General features: G+C 40.1%; 1 protein-coding gene and 1 long non-coding RNA gene across 3 annotated transcripts in view; one reads left to right on the top strand and one right to left on the bottom strand.

Annotated features, from left to right (window-relative positions):
* The window catches only part of LOC135164873 (uncharacterized), a 116,482-nt gene that overhangs the window by 28,903 nt on the left and 60,113 nt on the right, over window positions 1–27,466 (bottom strand). Inside the window, exons 2-3 of one of the 2 annotated variants that reach the window (XR_010299399.1) lie at window positions 20,107–20,250; window positions 9,997–10,213 (exon numbers count right to left, since the gene is read on the bottom strand). This is a non-coding gene — a long non-coding RNA (uncharacterized LOC135164873). Of the gene's footprint in view, window positions 1–5,705; window positions 5,818–9,996; window positions 10,214–20,106; window positions 20,251–27,466 lie in introns of those variants that run through there. The other variant, XR_010299398.1, reaches the window with a different exon arrangement.
* LOC135164870 (histidine-rich glycoprotein-like) lies at window positions 5,165–5,914 on the top strand. The gene is made up of 2 exons (XM_064125621.1): window positions 5,165–5,555; window positions 5,764–5,914. The coding sequence occupies exons 1-2, from the start codon at window positions 5,288–5,290 to the stop codon at window positions 5,805–5,807; spliced, it is 312 nt and encodes a 103-aa protein (XP_063981691.1). The 5' UTR covers window positions 5,165–5,287; the 3' UTR covers window positions 5,808–5,914.

The following is a 27,466-nucleotide window of genomic DNA, read 5'->3' as shown; positions in this document are numbered from 1 at the left end:
TTTATTCCCACGTAAATGAATTTTCTCTTCTGTTATTTATGCGCTGTGATTATTGGTAGTACGTTGGGTTTAATTTTTGTTGCATTCAGGAGTGGACGGAGTGACCCGTATATTATGCGAAAGACTGATAGTGAGTTTGTCGTAGACAAATTGCCAGCACGTTTCATTGGGGCTGCATTGGGGGAAAAAAAAGAGTCTTCTGATATTGCTGTGCGTTATTTTCGAAAACCCATTATCTGTCGTTAGGCGCATTCACAGAAGATAGTAGACACTTTGATAAAACTCGTTGGGGCTTTTGACAGTTTACGATAATTCTTGAAGAGTCGCTGGATAGATCGAACAATGCAACGCTTGTCCAATCTCGTTGCAATAAAAAGAATCACATGGAGGGTGTTACAACATCGACTGAAATATTGATTATGGGATCAACTACTATTCACAATTCATTCGAAATAACTAAAAATTACTGCATTTCGATTGTACAGAAATTCTGTGTCTGTGTCATGTACAGTTTGAGAGGCCACGTGGCATGGCCAAGTTATGATCATTGCAATATATATTTTTGATCCAATAAAAACTATCACAAATTTTTCATCTCTCACAAATAGGACATTCGAATGACAGGCATGTGTGTGCATGCGCCTAACTGACCACAGGAAGATGCTGCTATCTGTATGACCACAGTCTTATCCCACCTGCCGGGTAACGTAGATCGTAAATAACGACGATCGTAAATGGGGACCCGAGCGATTTTCTCAATATCGCCCCTGTGCCTTATACGCCTGGCATTTATTATATTTATTTATTTAATCTTCGAGTTTTTACTTTTTCTCCAACCACTTTTTCATTGGCCAACAAAAATGTCGAAGGGCAAACGAAAGCTATCAAAATATTAATGGCTGTCATGTAGGTATGTTCAACCCAACTCTTTTAATCCTTTTATTATTCTTTCAAACTCCTATCAAGTTTACAAGGTTGGAAAACGACATTATTGCGAGCCACACGTACGTCTTCAATTCTCGACTGGACGTATCGTCTGTCTTTTCTCAGTTTGATAGCTTCGTGGCAATTAACTGATAGCTGGACACATTTAATGATTACTAACAGATAGTATACACCACATCATTGACTGAGTTGGAATTAATGATTCATTGACAGTGAAGCCCTAATTTCATCAGCCTCATCTGTCAGTTATGTGTTTATGGTTAAATCGGGTGATGCAGGAATGTAGACGCGCCTAAAATACTAGTGATACAATTGCAAGTGAAAAAGAAACAACAAATGATTGCCTGAAGTGAATCACACGTTATGATTATACTCACCGTAATTGCGACTCGCACTTTGCACCCACTGTTCCGTTTTACAACAAAGTTAGCACGTGCAAGATCAGCAGAAGCGATTGAATTATTTCAATGCGCCATTTTGTGGTCAATGGTAAATGTGTCGTTGGGGCACAATGTGAGTCTCACCCGATTTTTCATTTTTTTTTTTCCAATTCTTTTCCCATATCTTGTCTATTCTCCTCCTTCTTTGCCCCCTCTCAAGTCATCGTCCGTCCAATCTGAATTCACTTAGTCAACTCCTACGCTTCGTCAACTGCGCAGTGTCTTTGTTCGAGTCATCCTAATGACGACATTTTATGAAAAATATGAATTACGTTCATCTGTGAAAAATATTGAATAAGGTCACTCTATTTGCTAGTGATGATTTTCCTCTAATCCAGTGACTATTGCGCATCATTTTGGGTAGAAATGGTAGGAAGCCTTTTGTCTGATGATTTTATCATTTTTTGTTTGAATTGATACTGCGAAGTTATTCCTAGAAATAGTAATCCTGCCTCAAGACAAAACCCATTTCCCACTTGTTTTATTCAGTCCAGTGGGGTAGTGCGTGTCTGGCACGAAAGGCTATTAGGGCAGTGATTATTGATGCGTTGATACAGGGGTTATGCAATGGATATGTCATGCGGATTTGATGATCTCCAGCTGGCTTGAGGAGGCCCGAGCTGTTCTGATCCGCTTTAAGATGAGCGAGGATTTTCAATACTTCAGCTTCCGCATTCAATCGTCCACTATTCAGGCTTTGATTTATTCATTTCAAGCACTGTGGTGTTTTAGGACTATAAAATTCCTAGCCCATTGAATATTCAAAAAAAAGCCCTGCCTTTCAATAATAAAATACATCAAAATTTTCCGGAAGGGACAAGTCCCCAAAAATTTCAAGCATTTTCCGCGGAGAAGTCACAAGTAATACTTAAATATCGCAATCAAATACTGCACTGTCGTGCCCCATCGCGTACGCAAATGAAATCTCTTCACATTCGTATCACCGACTGATCCCATCCGTGATGTCATCATCGATCCGTAGCATATCGCATAATAAGCACCTGGCAATAGCCCCGGCGTTCGATACTCCAGCTTAACTCGACGTGTGCATCCCCTACATAAATTACAATTGCAGAACGCAACACGTGTAACATATAAGCCTCCTCAATTTTCTTTTTTTTTATTAATACGAAACAAAGATGATCAGAAAATCAAACATGGAAATAAAAAGTGAGATATGATAGTCTGCGATGATATCTTGACTAAGATGGAGCACACTGCGGGGGGTTCTAGCACGTGTGTCCTGATATCAGGTCCTTCTTCCCTCTCGCCCTCTGTATTGACCAAGTGAGACATGATAGATGGCAGTAGCAAGTGCCAACAACTGGCAATAATCACCAATTGATATCTCAGCATTTCCTCGTTCCACAGCGATACAAAAGATAAAAGTGCTTGCCGCGAGCTCATTTCAATGGTATCCACTCATTCAACGTCTTTCATTCATTTTCTTTTAATACAAATATTGCACACCGGGAGATTGATCGCTCCATAAACGTGGATTTCATGCCTATTCAATTGAAGGTTATTTCAGCGCAGTAATCATTATCTATGATGGTGGACTCTAGCAATGTTCAGCAGCTTAAGTAATGATGATGTATCCATCTAATGCCACTACTGTGATAACTAACAACAGGTGTTCGTTGTCCACCTCAGATGAACCTTCCTTGTAGTAAGAATTAAACCCTTCGCTTCCTGAAGATCGCAAAAGGTCTTCATATTAAAAAAGAAATGCTCGCTATTCCTCCACAACCTTTATTCTTTATTCTTCCTGCCCGCATTTTATCCTATGCTAAACAGTTCTGTCACCACCGACGTCTTAACTCGTAGATAACCAACATTACTTATACCCGCAAACTTCTTTTCCCCAGCACAAGACCAATTCTGGTCATGACAAGTGAGCTGCTGTCCTAATAGCAATAAAGTTGAGTTCTACAAGCGCGACGAATGAAAACTTCAATGACCATAAAAAAAAAGTTATCGATCAGTCGAGAACACGGCTGTCAACTGTCTCAAGTCCATCATTAAAACCCACTCCCTTCTCCCTCCCATTCGCTCATCCACAACGTGGTATTAAAAGAGCTGAAAAATAAAAAAAAAAGAAAACACGTCAAGTTATTCAAACCATCACGTTGCACCTGGATGCACAGACGTATTACGGTGCATGAACATAAGGCCCCTTCATGACCCTCCTTCAAAGTAAAATTAGTCTCCGGGCAAATGGTAATTTTGTTTCTGAATTGTTAACGTTGTTTCCAACAATCGATATACCGCAAGAACCCCGTGCGCACGGCGGTGCGAAGGCGATGCAAATTGATTCAGCAGTTTGGTAATATCCCATCAAGCCCCCTCTCCACCCACCCCCGCGGGACCCCCATCGGTAACGCTTATGGTAGTACAGCTGGATAACTCAAACCAACTGTAGAGAACCGTCCAGACCGATGGATACGAAACTTCATCCTCTGGAGATTTGCCTCAAGGGCCAACCTTCCTCATCTCTACCTTTTCACCTTATCTCACACGAATGTATAATGCAGATAGCCATGTTACCTCATGTGATAGAGTTGAATATTACAACGAGTTGAGGGTCAAGCTGTGCATCAAGTATTATTGGAAAATACAGAAGTAAACATGGTACGCTGTTGTTTCATCGCTAATTTACTCACCTCACTGAATTTTATCAGAGTTCTACCTAATCTGAATGCATAAGGCGAATGATAACGTCAGCGTTATTCATCCCATGTGAAATGGAGAGGAGTTAAGCGATAATGAGCAAACGGGTGATTAGCAACAGGTGAACTGTCATACAGGAAGTTGATATCAGTTCGGTTTTTATCCTTCGGAAAATACTGTCGTAAGCATAATTTGTTATTTCAAAGGTCTTTTTATGCGTATAAGGAGTTGGAAAAACGTGACAATGTTAATGCGACAGTTGGGTGAATCATGGGGTGATTCATATTGACGTGAGAGACAGTTGTATTTTGATAGAATTTCCGAGTGTACAGTGACGTACTACTTGTACGTGATTATTTGTTTTCATGTTTACAATGTGGTCATTGGTGTCACGTTTAACGCGGGGAGAAATGAAATCAGGAACTGAAGTTGGTCCAATGTTCGACGGAATATCAGAAATATTCCGAGGTATTTGAAAAAATGATATGTTGACTCGGTGAAATGATATCCTCCATTTGGCATTCACGTCGGCGACCCTCATTTGAGGTAATAGTATAAATATTATCTTGGTGCATTCATCTTCTCGTCCTTGTCCCTCTCATTTCATGCTCTCATTTGTGGTATTACGAGGAAGTAATTTCATGATTTCGCTTTATGCGATGAAGAGATTGGGGAATAAAAGATTTTATAATTCGTGGCCCATGCATGACGAGTTTTGATACTATATACGTGAATAACTCAGTGTAACATAACTGAGCAGTTTGGTGGTATTCCGTTGTCGAAACGTGACACACGTACCACAATTCTGTGGATGCACTCTGACCGGACCCGAGATAACACAGCGATCGAAATCTCTCGGTTGGAATATCGCCCAACAGTGCACGTTCGAACTTGTCCTGTCCTCCGGGTTTCTCCCTTATGGGAGGAAGTAATGTGGAACACCTGGTGAGGAGAGGAACAGGGAAATATTTCGAGTGGAGTTTAATCGTCAACCGTAGAACGGTTATCCCGCTGCATACGACAGCTACGGGTGTACCCTTGAGATATGCCTGATACGGATGATGATAAGATACGCCTGTCCTCTGGAGTATATAATATCCATTTGTGTCGTGAAATTGCAATTCTCAGCTGTACGATTGTTCTGGTTTACGCCAATTTAACTCGTATCTGAATTCATTTGTTTGAATAGTGGTGACCGCTTGTGAATATCTGTTGACGTAAATTCTCCGGGGATGTCACCTCCGGGTAATAATAATCCGGGTCATGTATATCATCATGGACCTCATCATCATGGACCACCGGGTCATGGATCGCATCATCACGGACCACATCATCATGGACCACATCATCATGGCTCTCATCATCATGGACCACATCATCATGGGCCTCCTCACCATGGACCACCACATCATGGGCCTCCTCACCATGGGCCACCCCCTCATGGACCTCACTTTGGTCCACCGCCGTACGGCCCACCACACTATCCACCCCCTCCAACAGGTAAAATATGGAAAATCCTAATGACTGGCAATACCTTCATAGCATTCAACTAAGAGTATCATTCCATATTTACAATTACTTATCTGGGGGGCACAGTAACCCGTTCAAATTACTCAATCATATGATATAGAAATGGTTAAAGTCACATACCTCTCTGTCAAGTGATTCACAACTTCATCCAATTGCATGAGCCCATGTTTTCTTTCAGGACCCAGACATCATTACGGACCTCCTCCACATCACAGAACTTGACACTATAATGGCACCTCTCAAAATCGCAGATAACTATGATGAAAAGCACTTGACTTGATGATTTCACTGATTTCTCGTCAATCCAAATAAAGTCATAACCACGCTAACCACTGTTTATCTTATCACCTCCAAATAGATAAAATCATGATAACCCATTCGCACAATGTCCTTCATGTGCTAATATATCACTCCACGTAACTATCAAATTACAAGAGTTTGATTCACCATCATCCTAAAGAGTTGATGACGTACGTGCACTACAAAAACAGCATCAACTCCAGGGTTGCTCAGCCAGAGTTGTAAAGTTAATTGAAGAAAAAGAATCATTTCGCTAATGATTAAGCCGGGTGTTTAGCGAGCAGTAAATCTTCAATACATCTTCAGGTGAATCACACTGAATAACAACTACATAACATGTACGTGTCTCATGGAAAAATATTTTAAGAATAATTGGATGTAGTCTCCATCCGAGTCAAATGGATTTGGTGATTTCAAATGATTCGAATCTCAATGATAAATAACTAAACTCATGATGAGAAAAACGATTCCGGGTAATTTGATTGCAACGGCATATCTGGGTGTCGTAATGAGTTATAAGGCGTAGGAGCGTTGATGGACTCGACCATCATAATTTAACACACACCACCTGCGTAATAGAGAATCTTTTCTCTTCCTTATGGGCAATATACGTGTATCCATATGCACTCACTCTGATGGCCTAAGTCTTCTCACTCCCAACACAACCACCTCCGTCCGCAATGATGATTCTCACTTCGAAGGTTGTGCGCCTACAATTGCCAAGTACCTTTACCAAGCCATCTTTGTGTGTAAGAGTTGTACCTTGAAAAAAAAAAAGTAACGAGTCAAGGCAAAGATGAGTAGAGTACTTCTTGTTCCGTAGGATTCTCTGAAGTTGCACTGCCAACAACGAGTGAAGGTCTCAACGAATGAAGATTGAAGATTACTGTCATTCCGACGTTTCTGACGTTTGATTATGTCAATCACAACATTAGCTTGAATTACTTTTATGGATGAAGACCTACACCGGAGGGGAGGCAATTGGAGTACTCAGTTGCCAAGTTTTTTTCCCACCAATCGACTCTGCCATCAAATTGATTACCTCTTTGACTATTCCATAGTCACCTAGTGACTATGATGAAGTGTACGAGGTATAATAATGATGACTGTGATTAAAATGATTAGCAAAACAATTCCACTTCAGTAGTATTAACTTACGTTTAATACCATCAAAAAAAAATCACAAAACAAGCCCATGAAGAAGTACAAACTAATGATAATGTCTTATTAAACTTAAACATACCCCATTCATGTCCCTGGAAGCCATGTTTTTGTGTAGCAGTACTGTTGCAGCACGAAGTAGATCCAAGGTAACCCTATAATACATTTTACGTAGCCCCAATTCACTTCTCTCATCTCTCGCAACCTCCCACTGGGTAACTTGAACCAACAGCCCACCAGTTTACACACACCCCCAGGGTTACTTACAGCCCAAAACTTCCCATACTAAATTATACTCAAATGCTTCAAGGCACTCACATTGTAGCGTCATGGCATTAATATTCTCACCTCAAAGTCTTGCCTGATCCACTGAAAATTTAACTCAAACTATCAGGACTTCACATCCAGAGTCCTGGATTACATCAATGAAATGGTTGTCTCGGTACATTTATAAGTCACTGACTAGTTTGGGAGGATGGAGAATTTGAGGATAGAAGATGGTACAGAGTTTAAAGATAAAGGAGAACGAGGGGAGAAAGAAATAGTCAATGCCCCGTCCGTGATCCTAATCACGGCCAGCCATGGCTACGTGCACCTCGTTTCTCAAGCATCAACGATATTCCTCTACGATCCTCCTCCGCCATCTCTTTTTCTACTCTCTCGTGTAGCCACGGATCTCCGGGTTTCCCGTATACCTTTTAACCGTAGGCTATTTCTTCGACCAGAGGGAGGGAGAGAGAGACAGTCAACTAATTCTCCAATGCTCTCTTTTCCTCCTTCTTTCCCCTGATCTTTTTACAACTGATGCCACGGTATAACCGCGAGAGGACGGTTTTACGATCGTTTAACGTTTTGCGGTGGTGATGCCACACGAATCATTTTGAGGCGAAGGAGAGCAAGAGAATGATCAACTATTGAAACTTAAAAAACCGGGGGAGAGAAGGAAAAACATCGAAATCAGAAAAATAACAAGGCGAATGGCTGAGACGATGGAGCCAGTGGTGGAAGGAGGATTGCTGGAGGCTGGAGTGAGACAGGAACGCGAGGTAATTACTGTGGCGACATTGACCCGACGGCGACCCGACAAGCTCTCTCGAGTCGATTCGCCTCGACTCGATTCTGCTCGGCTCGCTCACCCACACGCGCCCATGTTTACCGTCTTCTTTTCCTCTTCTTGTGCCCGAAGGCATGGTTCACTCGAGTTCAACTCCCCGATCGCCGAACCCCGACTAACACCATTCGCGAGCCTAAATGTATGTAGGTAATTTGGAGAATAATATAATTGGAGGCAATTGAAATTGATTGAAATTTTTTTTTGGGGAGAGGAGGAGGGAGAGATTCGCGTGGTACAATTTGAGGAGTGGTGCTTTTGCTCGACGAACAATCTCTCTCGCTTTCCCATGCTTTCAGGGAATTCTATTAATATATCGCGGTACGTGGTTTTCAACGATAAAGAAAGTCACAATGTCAGGAGCACATATACAAGACCCAAAGTATGAAGAGCAACGAGAGGGCGTCGACATTTTATCCTCCTCTTTTCGTGTTTCCCAGATGTTGTTGGAATATGCAAAGCGCGGTGGAATGAAAAATCGAGGGAAAGGGAAAGGAAAAACGAAGAAGAGGGGTTTTGGAATAATTAAACGTACATATGGTTTCCTCGTGGTTTACGTTTTTTTTTTCAAGTGGGAAAAAAAAGGAGATGGGAAAAATACAAAACCTCCATTTGGGGAGAGCGGGAAAGAAAAACATAATGCTCGACGCGATGGGCACTTGAATACATGTAGCAACCCAGAAAGTTGACAAGTGGATTAGTTGAAAGGCATTACGTATTCTGGGCACTCAGGGGCTACCGCGTTTCCGCAAACACGATAGAGTAGTCTTATATCCGACCAGCAATTTTTCTCTCCACAGGTTCTCCTCGGCTTAAACACTTTTTGGTGAGAATACAGGATGTGGCGGTTTTATTTTTAATTTTTTAACCATTCGTTGTGGCTTTCAAATCAGTAATGTTCCGATCTTCGATTCCGATTTATTTTCCACGCCCCAATTTTATTGGTCGAAATTACGATGAGATACATAAACAACAAAAAATTCAGCCTTCGGTTCGCGGGTATCAGATACGTTAGGAATAACGAACCGAGGATTGGATCAACAACAATACGCCTCACGCACGGGTTGTTACGGCCTTACAGTTCGACCCTTTATTTAGAGAACGATTGAAAAAAAATTGAAAAAATAAGGGACAATGGAAAATGATGCAGTAAGTGTAATAACGCAAAAAAAGGACTGGGAAAAATGAAAAAGATATTCCTCCACATCTGTAGAATAATACTATGAGAACATCAGCGTCATCACTCTCCTTTATTTACTTTCTCAATGGATACGGTTGAAAGTGTGACAGGAGTGACTCATCTATTTTCTCCTATCATTTCGGAAAACTGTATTTACCCTGGAGGACCTACAGCGCACCCGTGAAATCTGTCATTCAAAATATTTGCTGGAGAGAGAATTAATAAAATCAGGAGAATGAACTTGAGTGGCAAAATGTGATGGCTTGGTTGTTTTTTTCGCTTGGATATGCAATTTTTTGCTACGGATTATACTCAATTCCCGGAGTATTTACCTGTGGTGTGCAATTTCCAAGACTTGAACCGATCATCCCTAATCCATCAGACAAAAACTCGAGCAATATTTTGTGGTAAATCGATGACCGTTCGACAGGTGGCTGAGGTAAGGGATAGGCGAAGATAAGATAAGGATAATTGGGTGGTGCGACGAGTCAATCGCCCTCGACTTCGTACAACACAGACGTGAGTCTTAAAAAATTACTCCCATCGCATCAAACACAAGAATTCTCAATTAGTGTTTATGCAATTTGAATGTTAATTGTGCAGACATGCGTGAATGTAAAAATTTTATTTTAAGACCTTGGAACTAAAGCAAAGCTCACCTGTTGACATGTCCCAAGAACCTCGACTTGTGCGCACTCACACACGTACACATACAATAACAAACGATAGAGCCCAAAGTCCCGTGTCGTTGCAGACTCCCGCGGTGCAGCCCAACCTGTTTTCTCCCCTACACTGCTCGGGTTTATTTTGATTTATTGTGTCGTCGCTAAAGAGATGTATTGTTGTGACGTTGTCTGCTCCCTTCCAGTCCTCAGTCTAGAGGAGAAAAAAAGAAATGGGGATGGAGGAAAACAAAGCAGCGAAAGAGAGACAGGGAGAGTGGTTTTGGGGGTTTGTATTGAGTGGTGAATGAGTGGAAATATCTCTTCATTCTCCATGGCCCTCGATTTGTGATTTTTTTTCGCAAAACTCCCCAAAAATAATGTGTCCAGGGCGTCTGTACGGAGCTTCACAAAGCCAAGAGATCCACTGCGTCACGGACACTTTCAAATGATAGACGATGGCATTCTCTTGGCGTCAATGGCCGATACAAGCCAGGGGTTGTTGTTTCTCCCCCTCCACAATTCGCCTCCCGTCTCGCGCCATTCATCGTATCCGAATAATTCCGGTTACAGCCGGCAGGTAAACAGGTGAGTGAAAAATCGGTACGGGGGTTGAGGAAAGAAAGAAAATCATCCCCTTTCTGCTCCTTTAGAATGCACTCGTGACCTAAATGCCATTCTCCTTCATGAAAACCCCCTCGTGTAATGCATTTTTTTCTGAGGTCATTGCACCCCAGACAAATAGAACGTTATAAAAATGTACGCTGCAACGGATAAATTTATAAATGGGACTGAAAGGAAAAAAGAAAAACGGTTCATGTTTTATCTTCAATGAACAATAAAAAACGTCTTTTTTTGTGCCATCTAAAATCTTGCCGTCTTTTATATCATTCCTTTAACATAACAATGAAAACTCACGGCGAAAAAAAAACTACATAAATTACGGGTGACGTTTTAAAATCCGTGTCAACGTATTTCGAATGGCAAATCAAAACAAAGTACTTTGTTTGATTCTTTCAATGCAAAATATCGTGTGTGAGATGGAATTTTTGTGAAAAATCGCTTCGGGAGGATTAAAAATGGATAAAATGAAGTGTTGGTGGATAAAAAAAAAATTGGGTGAATAAAAATACTCCGTGTGAAAAATAACCTCCTTGGACAAGTCCGTTACACGAGAGTGCGCGCTACAATTACGTATACGAACTTTCGCACTTACTCGGGAACGCGGATCTGGCGCCGTTTATCCCCAGATCTATTGCAGTGGTTTTCGTTTACACGAGGGATAATGGTGGTGGGTTATAAGTCGGCTATACCCCGCCGCCGCATGACGAATGTAATGGGGACAAAAGGGACAAAATAAGTGCAATAAAAAAGCAACTTGGTTTTGCCTTTTCAATCTTATTCTTTCTCTCGAGTTCTCAGTTTTCTGAGGGTGACGCACACTTTCATTATTCGTTAAATAGTATTTTTCTTTTCTTTTTTTTCATTCTCTCCTCCCTCGGTTGTCTTGAACACCAGCTACACCCAAAAACCATCCAATGCGTATATTATGCAAAACGACAGTGGGGAGTTGCAGGATTGTTCGTCACGTACCGGCCATTACCGGCAGAGATCGTTTTTCCGAGATAGTCCATGATTCCTCTTTCGACGAGAAAGCACATAGTTGTGTTCCCAAAATATCGGCTCCTGTCTATTCAGCCACTCTGGCGGTTGACTAAACTTTTTAACGGCCCCTGGTGAATGACGATAGCGGATCGTTAATAAAAAATAACGAGGGAAAGCGCGTAATGTATCTTGTATATTTTTTTTTTCCAACACCCAGGGAAGGGACAACAACAAAAAACTCAACGTGATTTCAATTTATTCCCGAGGGTGTCAGAGTCATTAAATTCTTTTTTTTTACGAGGACATTGTGATCCTCGTTGATACGTAATCGTGAATTTTTTTGATGACTGATAGTTCGAGGGCCTAGGGAGAGAAAAACAGGGAGATGAAGTTAGTGAGAGAGAGAGAGGGATAACGAACGAAAGAGGGAAAAAAAAGGTGAACATGGAACAGTGTATTTCATTGATGACATAAATGGTATATATGGGGACTAATAAATTTCGGTACCTTGTGAAATTTTAGTGTCGACATAGCGCGCGTGCTCAATCGATATCACTTCATTTCACACAGGCACAGGGTACACACGTACGAGGTGTGTAAATTCGCCGTACGCCCTTTAATGACGTTTCGCGTAATCTCCGTCCGCCTGTGAGGGTGAGAGAGAGAGAGGGAGAGGGAGGGAAACGGCGAGGCAATGGCAGAGGTTTTACGTATAGTTCATGTTGATCGGTGAAAAACGGATTAAGGCAGTTTTTTGTGCACTGGGGAGTCAGTCAGTACAGTGGGAATACAGATTATAATGACAAATCGATGGAAATTCTATTGACAGTATCGAATTGGAGAATATTTCATTGAATAAAATTTGATTCCGCGATCTGTGATGGTTCGAGGATTTCGAGATCCGAAATGAAGAGGTATTACAGTGCGTGGAGTTAAACTATTACCGCAGAATTTTAAGGAGATAATTCCACTGTTATTAATTGTTTTCAACAAGTGAAAATTTTCCCGAATGAAGTGCAAACTCTCCTCGAAATTAATTGAAACATTTTTTCGTGGCACTCGAAGATCTCAAGCCCGTATATTTATAGGTCAATGGGTCAGTGGTGTAGTGGTTATTATTGCCCTCGAAATCCATTCGGAGCGTTTATATTTTGTGCTGGCGGATGGAAGAGGGGTATTGTCCAAACATTTGTCATTATCGTTGGAGCCCCGTTCGGGTTACCTGGCCTCTCTCTCTGCGTACGTGACGCAAACGTAGGTCCAACAGATAAGTCTCAACGGCTAATGGCTTTTAGCCGTGACATTTGTCCCATGTTTGGTAGTGAGGGAGAGTGGTGAAGTCCCACCTAAATGGAATGCCCAGTGTGTATTCGGTACGTACATTACCGCTTGTGATGCGTGAAACGGTTACACATGGATTGGCTCGGGGAGTGACACTTCTCTGTCCTTGCAGTGCGAGTGCATCCAACCTCACAATGAAATTTCTGCTCTGGTTTACGTTACAAATTCAATCTCACCGACAAATCGTGTCTGGGAATATTTTCCCCGCACTTACTCCCCCCTTTCCTTTATAATTTCAATTTTACTTGGACTTTTTTTTTTTCTCACATTGACCTGGTTCATCCTCGGTTGCATTCTACCGAGAATAAGGGGCTCCAAGGTTAAGTATTTCACGTCATTCAAGTGAAGATAATAGCAGAGCACAGCGGATGAAAAACATACGACGCTTATTGCAAAATTTTCAATGTATTTATCAGCTCGAGTTAATTGATTATTTTCATAAACAAGATGTGCCAATAAATGACCCCCAGGAGCATTTTATAATCCATCGATAATTTTCATGATTTTCCACATTGAAAAAAATTTATCTTTTATCTGTCACTTTGACAACGCCAGCACTGGCCCTGACTCCGGCGCTGACATTTAATATCACTTTTTTTTTCCAACGTTTCACATTAACTCGCATCGCCATTATCACAGTCGCGTTATTTTGATCCAATGCTTTGGTGTATATCGCCGATACTCCATATCACTGAAATGCAGTTTTCACTTACACATTGTGACAAAGCGACAGACGGGTCTACTGCTCTGACAATTAATGCATGTTCGTTGATGGCTCAGGTATTAGTGGATATATGTGGAAATGGCATCGAATTTTCCCCGATGAGAGATGGAGTTCATCGGGGGCTAATTCATTATCGTCCAGCCAATGCATTATGCACGGATTTTACTTTCGTTCGGTTTAACGATGTATCGTTTATCAAATTTCTGATACAGGGAGTATCGTCAATTATTGCCGGGGAGTGGCTGCGTGAAATTAACATTTCTCCGATGAGTCATAATTTTTTAATGGTTTAAATTTAATCTCTGGACTTCACGTAAATCATTAAAATATCAATTATTTCCTTCTACTCTTCCGTGATATCATTTGAACATCGTAAAGTAGTCGATTTCTTTCATTCGCGTAAACACCTGTTCCAGAATAATTTTCACGTTACCTAGTTTGAATTTGCATTTCTCCTCGCTTGAAGGTCAGTAAAAATTGAAAAAGATTAACGGAAAAATTAAGACACTTCTTCGCCGACAAATATCACATCTCGCAATTACATATCTTCCATTTGAACCACATAACCCAATTTTTTCAGCCTCCTCGGCCCCCTTCACTCCCTCGCCCTTCAGCCATTACGAATACTTGAACGTGAACTCTCATAAACCCCGGGGGAAAGTCGAACTCGAGCCATTTTATAATTATCTCATGTTATTTTCAATATCCCGGTATATACACTGAGCATAAATAAATATTGAATATAATGACGAGACTGGAAATGGGAGCTTGTGAGTGTATACCTGAATGCTACTGCGGAGAGGCATAATGCATAAATACGCGTATTTTCCCCCCTACAATCCTGAGGTGGTAGCACGCCTATGGTAATCGTGCGGCACTAATTACGATTCAAAGCGAGAGCCGCATTTGGTCTATCGCAAAACACTCGCCACTGAAAACACACAGCGCGTATATGCAAATGCCATTTTGCGTGCGCCTACCCGTTTGAATTATACTCCGTCGTCGTTCCTCCCCTCTTCTTACACATTGAAAATCCATTAATATCCGGTATTTTTTTTTTGACCGATATTCCATCAACTTCTTCATCAAATGGAGTGTTTATTTAATTCGGAGTGCAACAGTTACGGTTCTTTATGTAATGAGCTGTTCCCGGTGATAATGGGGGCTTCACCCATTCCACTTTACCTGCTCCTTTCACTTTTACCTGATGTAGAAGCTGCTGAGGACGTCGGAGACAATATACACTGGAATTTTTATCACATTCTGCTGAAAACCGTCATTTCACGGATCGTTTTTTGTTCCTGAAATAGTGTTTTACGGCGCTGTAACGCCCTCTGACCAATCAGACAGCCGCGTTTCGTTCGGCTCCGATCGACTAAACGTAAAATTTTTTACAAATTTTTGTATTTGTGCCGAGTTACTCTGCACAGAGCTATTGACCATGAGGGCTTTTTTTAACATTAAATTTATTGATGCTGAATTTTTTTTTGACATTCAATTTTGAGACGAGAGTTATGATAATTTTAAACGAACTGTAAAAAAAATTCAACACACACATGATGCACCAGATTCCATCCTTGTAACGCAGATCATTACTTTGGTATACACTTTTATGTCATTAAACTGGGGTTGTTAATGCAAACATTAAGAAATTAAATATTTTTCGTCCTTTATCGGACGAGTTCTGCGAGTTAAATCGCAGTTTTATCGGCGGATCGAATGAGCGGAGATTCAGGACCTGCACTGACGGTGGGCGGATTCCTCTGGCGCCCCAAGATTCTATCGTATTCCAGCTCTTGTGAGGACCATGTATATAGCTCTGGTTAGATGGTCTTGTAACCGCTTACCTACCGTCCAACAACCGGTGTTATCCGAGATTGTCGATCTCAGTATTGTGTAGGGACACTGAATTTATAATAAAAAATTCTAATGTCGATTATCCTCGGGCTCAATGCGATGGCAAACGTACACGGTTAGCTAACTTCGTCATGTTTTCATGAGTTCCCTTATGAGATCTATATTTCCTCTATGTTGTCTATTGGAGGGATATCCTCTGATCAATAAGGATCTGTCTCGAAACTCGCCAATACCCAATTAATAATTATACAAGAATTCTTCAAAGCAATTCACGCTAATCCTTCACTTTAATAAACCGATAAATGACAAAGAAAAACTATTCTTTGTAAAACAAAAATTATCTCAAATATTTTCCCTCCTCTCCCTGTGAATGCTAAAATGTTTCCCTCGAAATCCTCCCGAACCAATTAATAAAAACTCCCTAGACCCCGAAATCTCCTAAACGCAAATGTAAACCCACTCGGCACCAAATTCACCTAAAAAAATGGCGAGTGAATCCCTGCAGCTGCAACAACTCTACGATTTACCTAGCATTAGTTACGGTTGGAGTGGTTACTTTCGACAGGGCATTGTTTTCCCAGTACCCCAGGACCTTTATCTTGACGTAGCACACACAGCCCCGAGTTTGATGCAGAGTTTATCGTCGCAAAAGCGCCTCTGATTCAATACCCATAAACTGGCATCAGCACCATCTCCACTGATCCCATATACTCCTCAGCACCCTCCCATCACTCCGGTTATACCTATACCACGTAGTAGCTCGTGTGAAACTCCGTCGATTTTTTGTCAGGGAAAATTTTCCTCGTGCAAACTCCGAAATGACTCATCCACTTTCAGGGATTTTCGTAGATCCTTTCGGTGGAATATTTGGGTCGACGGACGGGGAGGCGAGGGAAAAACGTGAAAATCATGGTAAATCGAGCGTATCATACATTTTTCGATACATACATATGGATCCTCCATATTATTTTTATCATTATACCGTGAAAAAAAAAGAACCTGTTCATTCCTGTGTATACGGGCGCGCGACGGTCTGGCGCCGTGTGCTGCTACCGGTGGGGCGCCTCAGCTAATATGAAAGCACACCGGCAACTCGTATCACGAAACTGGCGAAAAATTGAAAAATAATCTTCATTTGGAATCTCAGGCAGATGAATACATGATTGCGTGCCACGAGAGACATTTATCGTGGCCCCGTCTTCGAATGGTATTTCGGTGTCTGCAGAATATATACCTGCTACAGAGACATTGGTAAAATTCAAATATGCTGATTTATTCGATTTCCAATTTTAATTTCAATAAACCTCTTGTTGAAATAATTAATTACATCTCTGAATTATAATTTTTACCTGACTCCTCACACGTTGAAACGAATTACGAGTCATATTAAATTGATTAAAGGAGACGTTAATATCTGAGAATTACATAACTCGTGACGAATAAAAATAAATTTTCATCTCCAATTATTTCTTCATTTAAATCATAGTCTGTCTCACTGTGTTCAGAGTGAATCGGCATCTCTGAAGGGTTTTATATGCTCCTCGAGACTGTTTTAACCACAGCCTATTTAAAAAGCGACGTATTTATAATTACAAAATAACGATCTCTCACTCGCCAAAACCACTTCCCTGAGAAAAGCATTCTAAACGCTCTAATGTCGGCTTATCACAAGGTACGTAATGAAACCATTACCCGAGGAGATATACTTACGTAAGCCCAGCGGCAATGTATGCACGAAGGCTACTCCAGAAACTAAACGTTATAACCACCCAATCCCCCTTGTCCAAAATGCCTCGAGGATTCGCGTGGGTGTAAAAGCCCGAATGCTATGCGCTTAGGCAAGAGTCACTTCGCGTGAATATGAGACGGTCTGTAGGGGCCCAGGGGGGAGGGGGTGGCTTGGAGAGCATCTGAACATCTGAGATCACCAATGGAATCAAAAGTTATGGTGGCTAAAGTGCGGATCGAGGTACTTCGATAAAACATATTTTCCCTCGTTTATGTGCGCACGACTTTCGAGTTATCCTGCAGATTCAGGTGGTTTTTTATGCCATGAAATCCCAAGCTCAAATTTCACGAGGATTTATGGATTAATGGAATTTTTGAAATATACTTTTCGAAGTGCAGAGCACGGGGATATTTCAGCGTTTTAGAAATTGCGGCGATTTTTTTTTTTGGTTCATGAGAATGAAAATTCATTCAGATTGCTTTCAGAAGATTTGAAAATATTGATCGAAAGTATCTGCAGAGATAATCTAACAGTTGTTTTTTAAATTTCGTATTGATGTTGCAAATTATCGGATGGTATCGCAGCGCAATATCAATCTGATATGATGTTACCGTTTCGTGGTGCGTATTTATTAAGAAGAAAAGCTCTTGATGCTTGGGACAAAAAAATTTAACTTGAAATCACGAAATGTATCGGCAAAGGTGTGAAAACTTCAGACATTGGTATCAGTATTGGTGTATTGGTGGTGTAAGGGCCCGCTTAGGGTGAATGACGGATAGTGGAGTGAAAATAATGTTCGACAAAATGAAAGAAAATTCTGACAAGAATCTCAACTGGTGGTGTTATCGTAAACTTTATATCATATAGTATCGCTCTAACGATACGATAAAATATCATTTATCGTCTCGTTTATCGATGCCTTCCCTTCTCGACATTATCGATGATAGCGGCATCTCTCGTTCCCCCTGTTTTCACGTTACAAAATATTATTATTAATAATTAGGAAATGCAGCCAACAGTTATGAAGATTGAAGTACTTCAGCGGGCCATATTATTTCTCGAATATGTGCTCACGTTCCACAACTTACCCTCCATTCGGGAAATTTTTTTTTTAACGAAATATTCCGCGTTCAAACTTCACGAGAATTTATGAAATTTATGGAATTTTCAAAACATACTTTTCAAAGCTGTAGACATATTTTCTCCTCATGAAGAAAAAAAAACTCATCAGATCCAGTCCACTCTGATAAAATTCTAGAGCAGTTTTTTTCCGTGAGGTAGATTGACGGATTTATAAATAGTCTCTCCGGCTGGCTCTCATTTTTTTTTCAACTCCCACTCGATTTCTACGAAAATTATACCAACTATTTCTTGGCAAAAACTCACGATAAGACCTGGTGAAAAAAAGTGCACAAAGTTGTGGCTGCATTATAACTGAATGTCCCTCTTCTCCCTCCCTCTCACTCACTCACTCTCTCTCTCTCCCTCTTTTGCATTTTCTCGGTATATATACGACGTGGCGAAGTAACACCTGCCCCGTGGGGCTTGCGTGATTCCATGTGGCTATCAACTTGGAATTATTGAAGATCCCGATGCCGACTACTGCCCACCCCCTTCAAACGTAATGCACCTGTATTATCACTGATCGATAGTCTCGGGATAGAGCGGTCGCTGCGTATGTGCGGTTTTTTTTATTGAAAAGTTTTTCTTCTCATTCTCATGATGATTCTTTTCCCGTTCTTTTCACTCGGTACTTTGAGGTTTTGCCCGCCTGCAATTTGTTTATTGAGTGAATTTTTTTTTCGTCTGGTAAAATAGGGAGGGGTGGGAGGCGGGAGAGGAGGGGATTTCTGGTGAATTAAAAATTGATGCATTAGCAGTTGAACTTTAATACATTGTGGGAGCCCCAACGGGGAGAGATGCATGGTGGTGTATATGCGAGGGATCACGCAAAAACACACGGCTGATTGGAATCTAGACGGACGTGCAGAGGCCAAGCCACAATATATACCTACCTGGAACCCGTCGCGAGGTGGAGCGGTTTTCTTTGAGGTTTTTAAACTCTCGCGCTACCACCCAACTGCGACCGAAAAATAACACACTCTGATTCCCACCGAATATGTGAATCTCCGACTGTCCTTGTCCCATAAGTTATGGATTATTTATTGGATTTTTTTTTCTTGAGAGACTTTCTTGTCTCTGACTCGTGAGAAAACCGAAGGGCCATCTTTTCGGGGGATTAAAAAAAAAAAACGGTGAATTGAATTATCTGTCAATTAAAGGAGCCATTGAGGAGGCATTTTGATGATCAACTGATTCGCCCGTTTGACTCATGGGGTTATGAATGTTTTAATGAGCTGGATAAAGGGAACAATTTTGTACACTCGTGGGGAATTAACGTGACGCTTCGCTGGGGGTTTCCAGGGCTCGGGTGGCGCAGTATGTGAATACTTGTGCATTTGTGAACGACCTCGAGGGCGAATTATTTTTTTTGCGGGAGAGAATTGCACGTCTGCGGTGGGAATGATCGATAATGGGTATCCATGTTCATTGTCTCTCTTCTTGCAATGAATAGTGAATGCGGCTTAATTCAATTCAATTTCTCTCTTTAGTCAGAGTAATTTACATTTCAGTGCTCATTTTAAAAATAGAAAAAAATCTTTTGGAATTTTTGGGACAGAGTCAAGAGCTGAGTTGAAATTTTAATCGCGTTTTAAGGATTTCATGACTACATTTTCCCAAATTTAATTTTTTTCGAGACGATTCCTTTCGGTAGATTGTCACCCGCACATTACGTTAGTGAGGAGTTGAATAAATTTCATCGATTGTATAAAGCTTTAAAAAAACCTACCTCGACCATTCCTCGTTGCAATGCAGTTATAGTCCTCGTTAGTATTTCCCATGTGTCACTACCTCTTCAGACCACTCTGGCCACCGACAGAGGTGTACAACGTCGCAGCTAGTGAACTTTTGCCCAGCGCAACGAAGGCCCCAACTGTGTACACAAATACATCAACTGCATAACTACTATATCCTGTCATCATCTGCGTTTTCGTGGTCATAAAAGGATGAATATTTCTGGCAAAAGGAACATTTAAATAATCCCAAGTATTTTCTACGTCGTTGCAGACAACTCAAATCATTACGAATTTATGATGCTATTTGCATGGAAGCACATCATTATAACCGGAGTTGGAATTTTTAAAAAATATTTTGAACATCCTCTATAGCAATCAAGTAATAGCATGTCATAATGTTCATCGAAAAATTCACCTCCAGCGAATTGTCGTGAAGGTAAAATATTCCTCTTCATTTAAATTTAATCTTTTAATTACAGCCGATGGGACATTGATTTTAAAGGCGATATCGTGTGACCACACTGGCGTTTGCAATTTTGTTCTGTAAAGTCTGATGAAGGTAAAAGAATTTATCGAAACATCGCATAATGGCACTATAATCAATGTAATTATTTCTCCAATAGCCTCTAACCGAAAAAACGGAGTTAAATGTATGAGGATCATAACCCGGGTGGAAAAATTTGGTGAGTTTTTAATCCAATTCACACACAGATGGTTGAGGACCTATGCGTCGCAATCGGCGTCCGAGACCGACCATCTGGGCCGGTTTTTAATTAAGAACAGTTTTATAACCACTTGAATATGTCCAGTGAGGATAGAAGGCTAGAGTAAATTCTGACCAAAATACTAATTTTGTCAATTTTATTGATGAGAGAACGTAATTCTTCACTTCCTCATTCATAAAAATAAAACTCATCGCTCAGCATCAATGTAAACATCATTCTTCTTAAATTTACGAAACTCCTCAAAATATCACTCTGATAAATCCACTGTAAAGTTTACAATGACAAGAAAATATATTTCTCAGTCTGAATTCAATGAAAAAATGGACACGTATGCATGAAATACACTCAACACCAGTGTTACCCCCGAAAACATTTATTCATCTAAAATTGAATAAAAATAGAATGTTAAATAACTCGGGCTGTTTTGATTCAAATAAGATCTTCTCTAACCGAATGAAAAGGGGGAATAGTAGCCGACTAAATACGTCTTCGAAAAACGAGATAAGCAAGCGTTTTCACTGGAGTTTGAGAAAGAACGAGGCATGTAGGCAGATGTGTGGAGATGCAGGCGATGTGCAGAAGTGCGGTAACGTGCCAAAAATGTGCCAACGCGAACGAGAGATATGTAAGTACCAATTTAACCAACTCTTCGCACGCTCTCGCTATCTGTATATTCCCCCGCCTTTGAATGCAAAATCCCCCACTGGACCTTGAACAAAAAACCCTATGAATATCATTCTCATTCACTTACTCGTTAATTTTCATTAATTTTAGCATCAAATAAATTTCGTGATTTACCCACAACTCAATAATGTACTGACTGACATCGGCTTTTACAATAAATTATCGTTATCGATTTGTGTTCACATTAATTTCATGTTTTACGATTACTAATCGGCAGGAGAATAAAAAAAAGAGGCAACGATAATGCGAAAAAAAAGGGGGGAAAAACCGTTTGATAGTCACCGCACTCCGTAAAGTGCGTGTTTATGGTTTATGAGGAAGAGGGATGCGATGACTAAATGCCACTCTCAGTCTATCAAAAACTCTTTTCTCTCTTCTGCGATTTAATGAGCGAAACGATCGGAACAATGAACTTGTGTTTTATAACGAAATATCATGTGATACTGCGACGCGAGCCACGCGTATAAAACATATTAATCTCTCTCATTATTTCAACATCGGTTGAGATTAATTAATTACGCATTAATTCGGGAAATTTCTTTATCATTTGCATCGTTCTGCGTTTTTCGGCTTCCCAGATCGTTTGGGTGATTCACGAATATTTTGAGATGAACTGTCGAGAAAAATTTGGATTTTTCTAAACAACCAGTGGATATTTTCAAAAGAGTGAATTCCAGTTCAAGGTGAGGAAGAAAATTATGAAACTGCACATTTTCAGCTGCAGGTAGATGGTAAAAAAATAAGAAATTAAAAAAACTTCTAGCTTATGAGAAACTTCATCAACCGAAACGTAATGACATTTTAATTTGCCACTGAATGGCCCAGGCTATCATCTCACCACTCAAGAAAATTGATCAGATGATCGAAATATCTGGGTCATTTGTCCAATGCTACAATGCAGTCCGGACTCGGGTTCGCTCATGCAGGACAACTATAAAAGAGTCGTGCGGACCGACTGGGACACACGCGGGCCTCATACACGACGAGTGTCGCAAGAGCGACTCCATAAGCTGACTAAGACCATAGATTTTTCATTTGAAAACTAGTTGTGGGTCTATGGCAAGACCTGTGTTAAGTTATAGAGGCAAGATTATTGCAACACACCACCCACACTCCGATTAGATACCAATGAGACGCAGAGGTTCACTCACTAGTGAATAACAAATTTCCAATTACCAAGATGAAACTTGTTTACAAATGCGATAGTGAGAGGATTTTTTTTTTGCACTCATTAGCATTTTGAGATTAAAAATTCCTCCTAATTCAATGTCATTATGCCACGTGCCACAATCAGATACAACTGGGAGATTAACGTTTCACTCGGCCAAGTTTACTTAATAAATGCATTGGGTATCATATTGTGTGTCGAATTGTCTTGCGTTGAGTGCGCAAATCGCTCATATCGGTAATGGTGATCTTCGGCGATTACTATATTGCCATTTATATATTGACCATCGAAATACAGCACCAGCGGCACCGCTGAGCGCTCGATACGCTTCATTAAATTTTGATCAATTGCAGTTTATAATCGGGACGTTGGTAACAGCGGGATATTTGGGAAATCCGTGGGACGAATGGGGGGAATCGTTTTCTCAGACTCATCCACGACCTTTTGAACTGTTCTCTGGAAATGAGGATGAAAAAGAGGGGGAAATGAAGATCCGTTCAGTGGTATTGACTCCCTTCTGTGTCAATTAATCATCACTGTCGAAAAATTTTCGCGTGAACGTGCGACACACTTTTCGAGAATTTTCATCGCATTTGAATTTTACTGAAATTTTGAAGAATGGAAATATCAGTTTAATTACCCCCTGAAGATTGGTGAGAACCTAAAATTATCATGAATATATTCTTGAATCATTTAATATAAATTGGCGCCGTCTGATGGAAATATGATTTTAATGATGCTAAATGTTCAAACTTGTGAAAATTGTCCCGATATTCTCGTTAACATTTATTCAACTTTTCTTCTCCTGCGTACGGTGAATAAAATTCTTTAAAAATTATGTGCCTGTTCTGTAATCTGCCAATCAAAATAGTATCACAGAACAGGCCCGTAATTTATCAATAATTATAATAAGATCACGTGCTGTGTTAAACTACAAAATGTTAATAAATTGTCGGGGAACTGACTGGTTCCTCTGTAAGTCCGGAGTGTATGAATGAAAGAACAACTGCCAACTTAACAAACCTCATATAAGGTTAATTCAAATCATTTGAATCAATTAAACCTCATTGCCAGTTTTTTTCCAACAGCAACAAGTTGAACGTTGACATTTGAGGATAATGCAGTTAGTCGTTAAACTTTTATTACAAAATAATGAAATTGATTTTAATTCAACGAGGCTAATTAGCATTTCCATACAGAGCAATAAAATTTTTCCTCGAGTAATTTTTTTTTTCATCCTATTTATATCCGAAGATACTTAAACGAGTGGAAAAATTATGTAAAGTTTATGGGAAACTGGAAATTTCAATTAACGTCAATCAATTTATCCTGCTCCAACTGTCTTCAGGTGTTACAAATGAGGTGAAAGCATCGAGTAAGCGTGAAATTTCGAAGAAAATACAAACGGCCATGAAAATTTAACGCAACTTCCGGCGGTGATAGTATCGATCGGTATCGATATACACTTCCGGTGCAGCTGATGATCTCACCTTGGCTGTTCTTTATATTTCCAGTATTCGTTCATCAGCCGCAGGGCTGTACGCATATGTATAGCGATGGTTTTTCTCTTCTCTTATCGGTTAATTACTCGTTTAACGATCCAAGGGTATGTCGCAACGTCCGGCTATATGTGTATGGCCAATGGCCGGTAGTCCAGTGAATGTGCGGGCAATAAATGTATATACGAGATTTTCACCTCACGGTGTACTGTACATCATCTCACTCAACATCTCTTCTCTCCCTCTCTCTTTCTCTGTCTTTTATTTGACTCGAGATAACCCGGCACGATATGACCTATTGCGCAAAGTAATTAATAGCTAGAGCTATTATGGCTCTAGTCACAATGTAGAATGGAGTAGTTTGTAATTGTCACTGGTATCAATTTTTTATTCAGAGAGATGTGACTTCTTGTAGATTAATTTGATCTGCGAATTGATTTCCATTATTTCGAGTAATTAAAACTAATGGAAATGATTAAATGGGGTTGTAAGTCAGTTATTGTAAAGTGTACAATTAATCTGGTGCTTTTTATGCGGAAGAAGATAGCAATTAGAACACAACAGTGCACTTTGAAAAATAGCGCTCTATTAAATAATTACTGACTTGAACGTAGGGAGTATTAAATATTTGAAATAAAGTTCTTCTATTTAATAGACAACTCTTCCAGAAATATTTCCGGAAAATCAGGTGCTTCAAAATGTTGTTATACTCAAATAGGGTTTTGTCGTAGATGAAGTAAATCTCTCGATATGTAATATATTCATGATGTAACATGGAACGATGGTGATAAATCACAATTTAGTCGACTACTGTGGAACGCAAATAAACTGAGATTAAAGCCATTGAAAATAATTTACTTCTCCGAAGTAAATACGGTCTAGATATTAGAAACCGAAAATACCGTTCTATTTATCCTGCTTTACGTGACTTTTATGATATCTCTTTACAAATATTTTTGCTTCAGTAGAGATTACCCTGGAAGTACGATGAATTTCATACAATGAAATAACACAATTTTGTCGCTCGCTACTTATTTTTGACAAGTTCAACTGAAATTTTGAAAAAAGCGTGAATTAAAATTAACGATTTGAAGAACAGACTCATTAAAAATTTGAAAAATCATCATCAATATTAACCGACAACCCAACTAGCAAAAAAAATCGAGGTGGAAAAAAAAGGAGATGTAGTGGGGCTAAAATAAAATAACGAAGATTGCGAATGAGAATTATTTTTAGGTAAAACTCTAAGACTCAGGACATTCACTTGTGGCTTTTTGGCCCAACGACAAAATATTCTTTTTTCTTTCTTCGTTCCTCTCAAACACACATCTCACACACAGAGATACACATGGACGCGTGTACGACCCAAGTGGTCTCCCCCTCCCCCCCCCCCCTAGTTTTGAGAAAAGTGTGTGCAAATACGTATTTCTTTTAAAAATACTCATGGGGTAAGGGGAGCTATTTACCCCACGTTATAGTCGCCAAACTGGTAAAAGGTTGATGTTTCTTTGATAAATTGTCCGTGGACGAGAGAGGTCCGCCTGTTGCCTGTGTTAACTCTATGTGACGTTGAAATAAATGATTCAGCGCTTCGAGTTAAACCTTAATTGTCGTAGTGGTGTTATTGGAGTGAGGTGAGGACGTATTTTTAATTTTTCATCAATAAATTGCCTCATGTGCTGAAAATATAAACTGTGCAGGGATTGTAAATTTTTCCAGTAATCGTAATAGACTTTTTATAGACAATTTCTCTCCGCGTTCGTTCGTTATCGATCACATACGACGACTTAAACCCGAAAAAATACATTTATTCCATCGCCGACATTGAATTTGATTGCTTTTAAAGCGGTACATTACCCAGGTCAATCACACACAGGTCAGAATGATGAAGCCTAGAATGGAGAGACAGAGAGGACAGGAGGTGAGGGTAATCACACTGCGAAACCAAGAGGGATAATAAGCAGGATCGATAAATCGTTCATGACGCTGAGGTCGTAATGGGAGTGTAATTGCGACATTGCGTATGCGGGAGAGTCTCCCGTAGTACACAGGGTATGGCCTGGGGTGCTTGACTCTGTAAGAGTAGGCTTAGGGATACTACAACTACATGCACGCTAGTTACACCGATACATTCAACTTTAAATCGTGTTATTTTCCTCACTCTTCTTATCCCCGCCCACGCAGTGAGGTAGAAAATTCGGATTGAAACGGGGAAATTTGCTGTTAAAAATTTATAATTGAAATTTTCTGTATTTTGCGTGACCAATGCGACTAAAACAAACGGTCCTAAAATATTTCAGCTCCACCATGACTATATATTCATTATCTAACTTAGTAATTTTATAATACAAGCAGTGAACTCATAATCCCTCCCATTATGACTTTTTTTAACCGCCTTATTATTGTCTCTCAACTCAACCGAAACTGTTTCATCATCTGATCCAGCAGATATTGATGATAGGAAATCAGAATTCAAAGTTCGATAAGCGCGGTTCCACTATCGAGATACCCAGAAGTGATACGTTGCAAGAAGTAAGTCCTCTTCAACTTCAATCGCAAAACTGCAGCTTCAAAATTTTTAAGAGCAACAAATATATATTTATAACGGGAGAAATAACATTCGTTGAGGCATTTGGTTTTTGTGATCACTTCCAAATCACTTCAAGTGGTTTTCACAAGAAATCATGGTGCGATTGAAAAACGATTGAATAAATTGATTCATCTAGACTCGCTTTGAGTAATCACTTTCTTGTCCTCGTATCTAGATCAACTTCAAGAGTGTTTTTTTTTGTCGATCTGGTACTTCCTCTTGAAAATTCCAAAGCGATGAGTTTATCGATTGAATTGTAGAAGCTTCTCGACAAACTTCAATTTTTCAGTGTACAAAGTGTAATTTTATTGAAATTCCAATTGAATGTCGGCCAATTGCTCAACGTCGAGATATAGTACAGACATGTGACAATGATTCAAAGATTGACAACAATGTGTGGCACTGTTAGACATGATGATAAAATACATTGTGCTTTATCTAATCGTGACTCCACGCGCGTCAACTTAACTGAGTATATACAGCGATAATTGTGAGTCAATTTTAGTGATGTTTATAACACTGGGTGCCCGGGTTACGCTTCAGGTAGACTGCTGGACGCGTCGTAGCAAATCTCCGAGATAAGGAAAAATATACTGAGTTGAACACCTTCACGTCTGCAGAAAACATTTCTCGTTTCTGAGTATCGCGTGTTTGCCCCTTCTGAATCGCTCAAGACTTATCGAACGC

The sequence above is a fragment of the Diachasmimorpha longicaudata genome, chromosome 7, assembly GCF_034640455.1.
Source record: "Diachasmimorpha longicaudata isolate KC_UGA_2023 chromosome 7, iyDiaLong2, whole genome shotgun sequence".
Taxonomy (NCBI): domain Eukaryota; kingdom Metazoa; phylum Arthropoda; class Insecta; order Hymenoptera; family Braconidae; genus Diachasmimorpha; species Diachasmimorpha longicaudata.
Note: the sequence above shows the minus strand (reverse complement) of the source record. Positions and strands in the feature narration are given on the sequence as shown.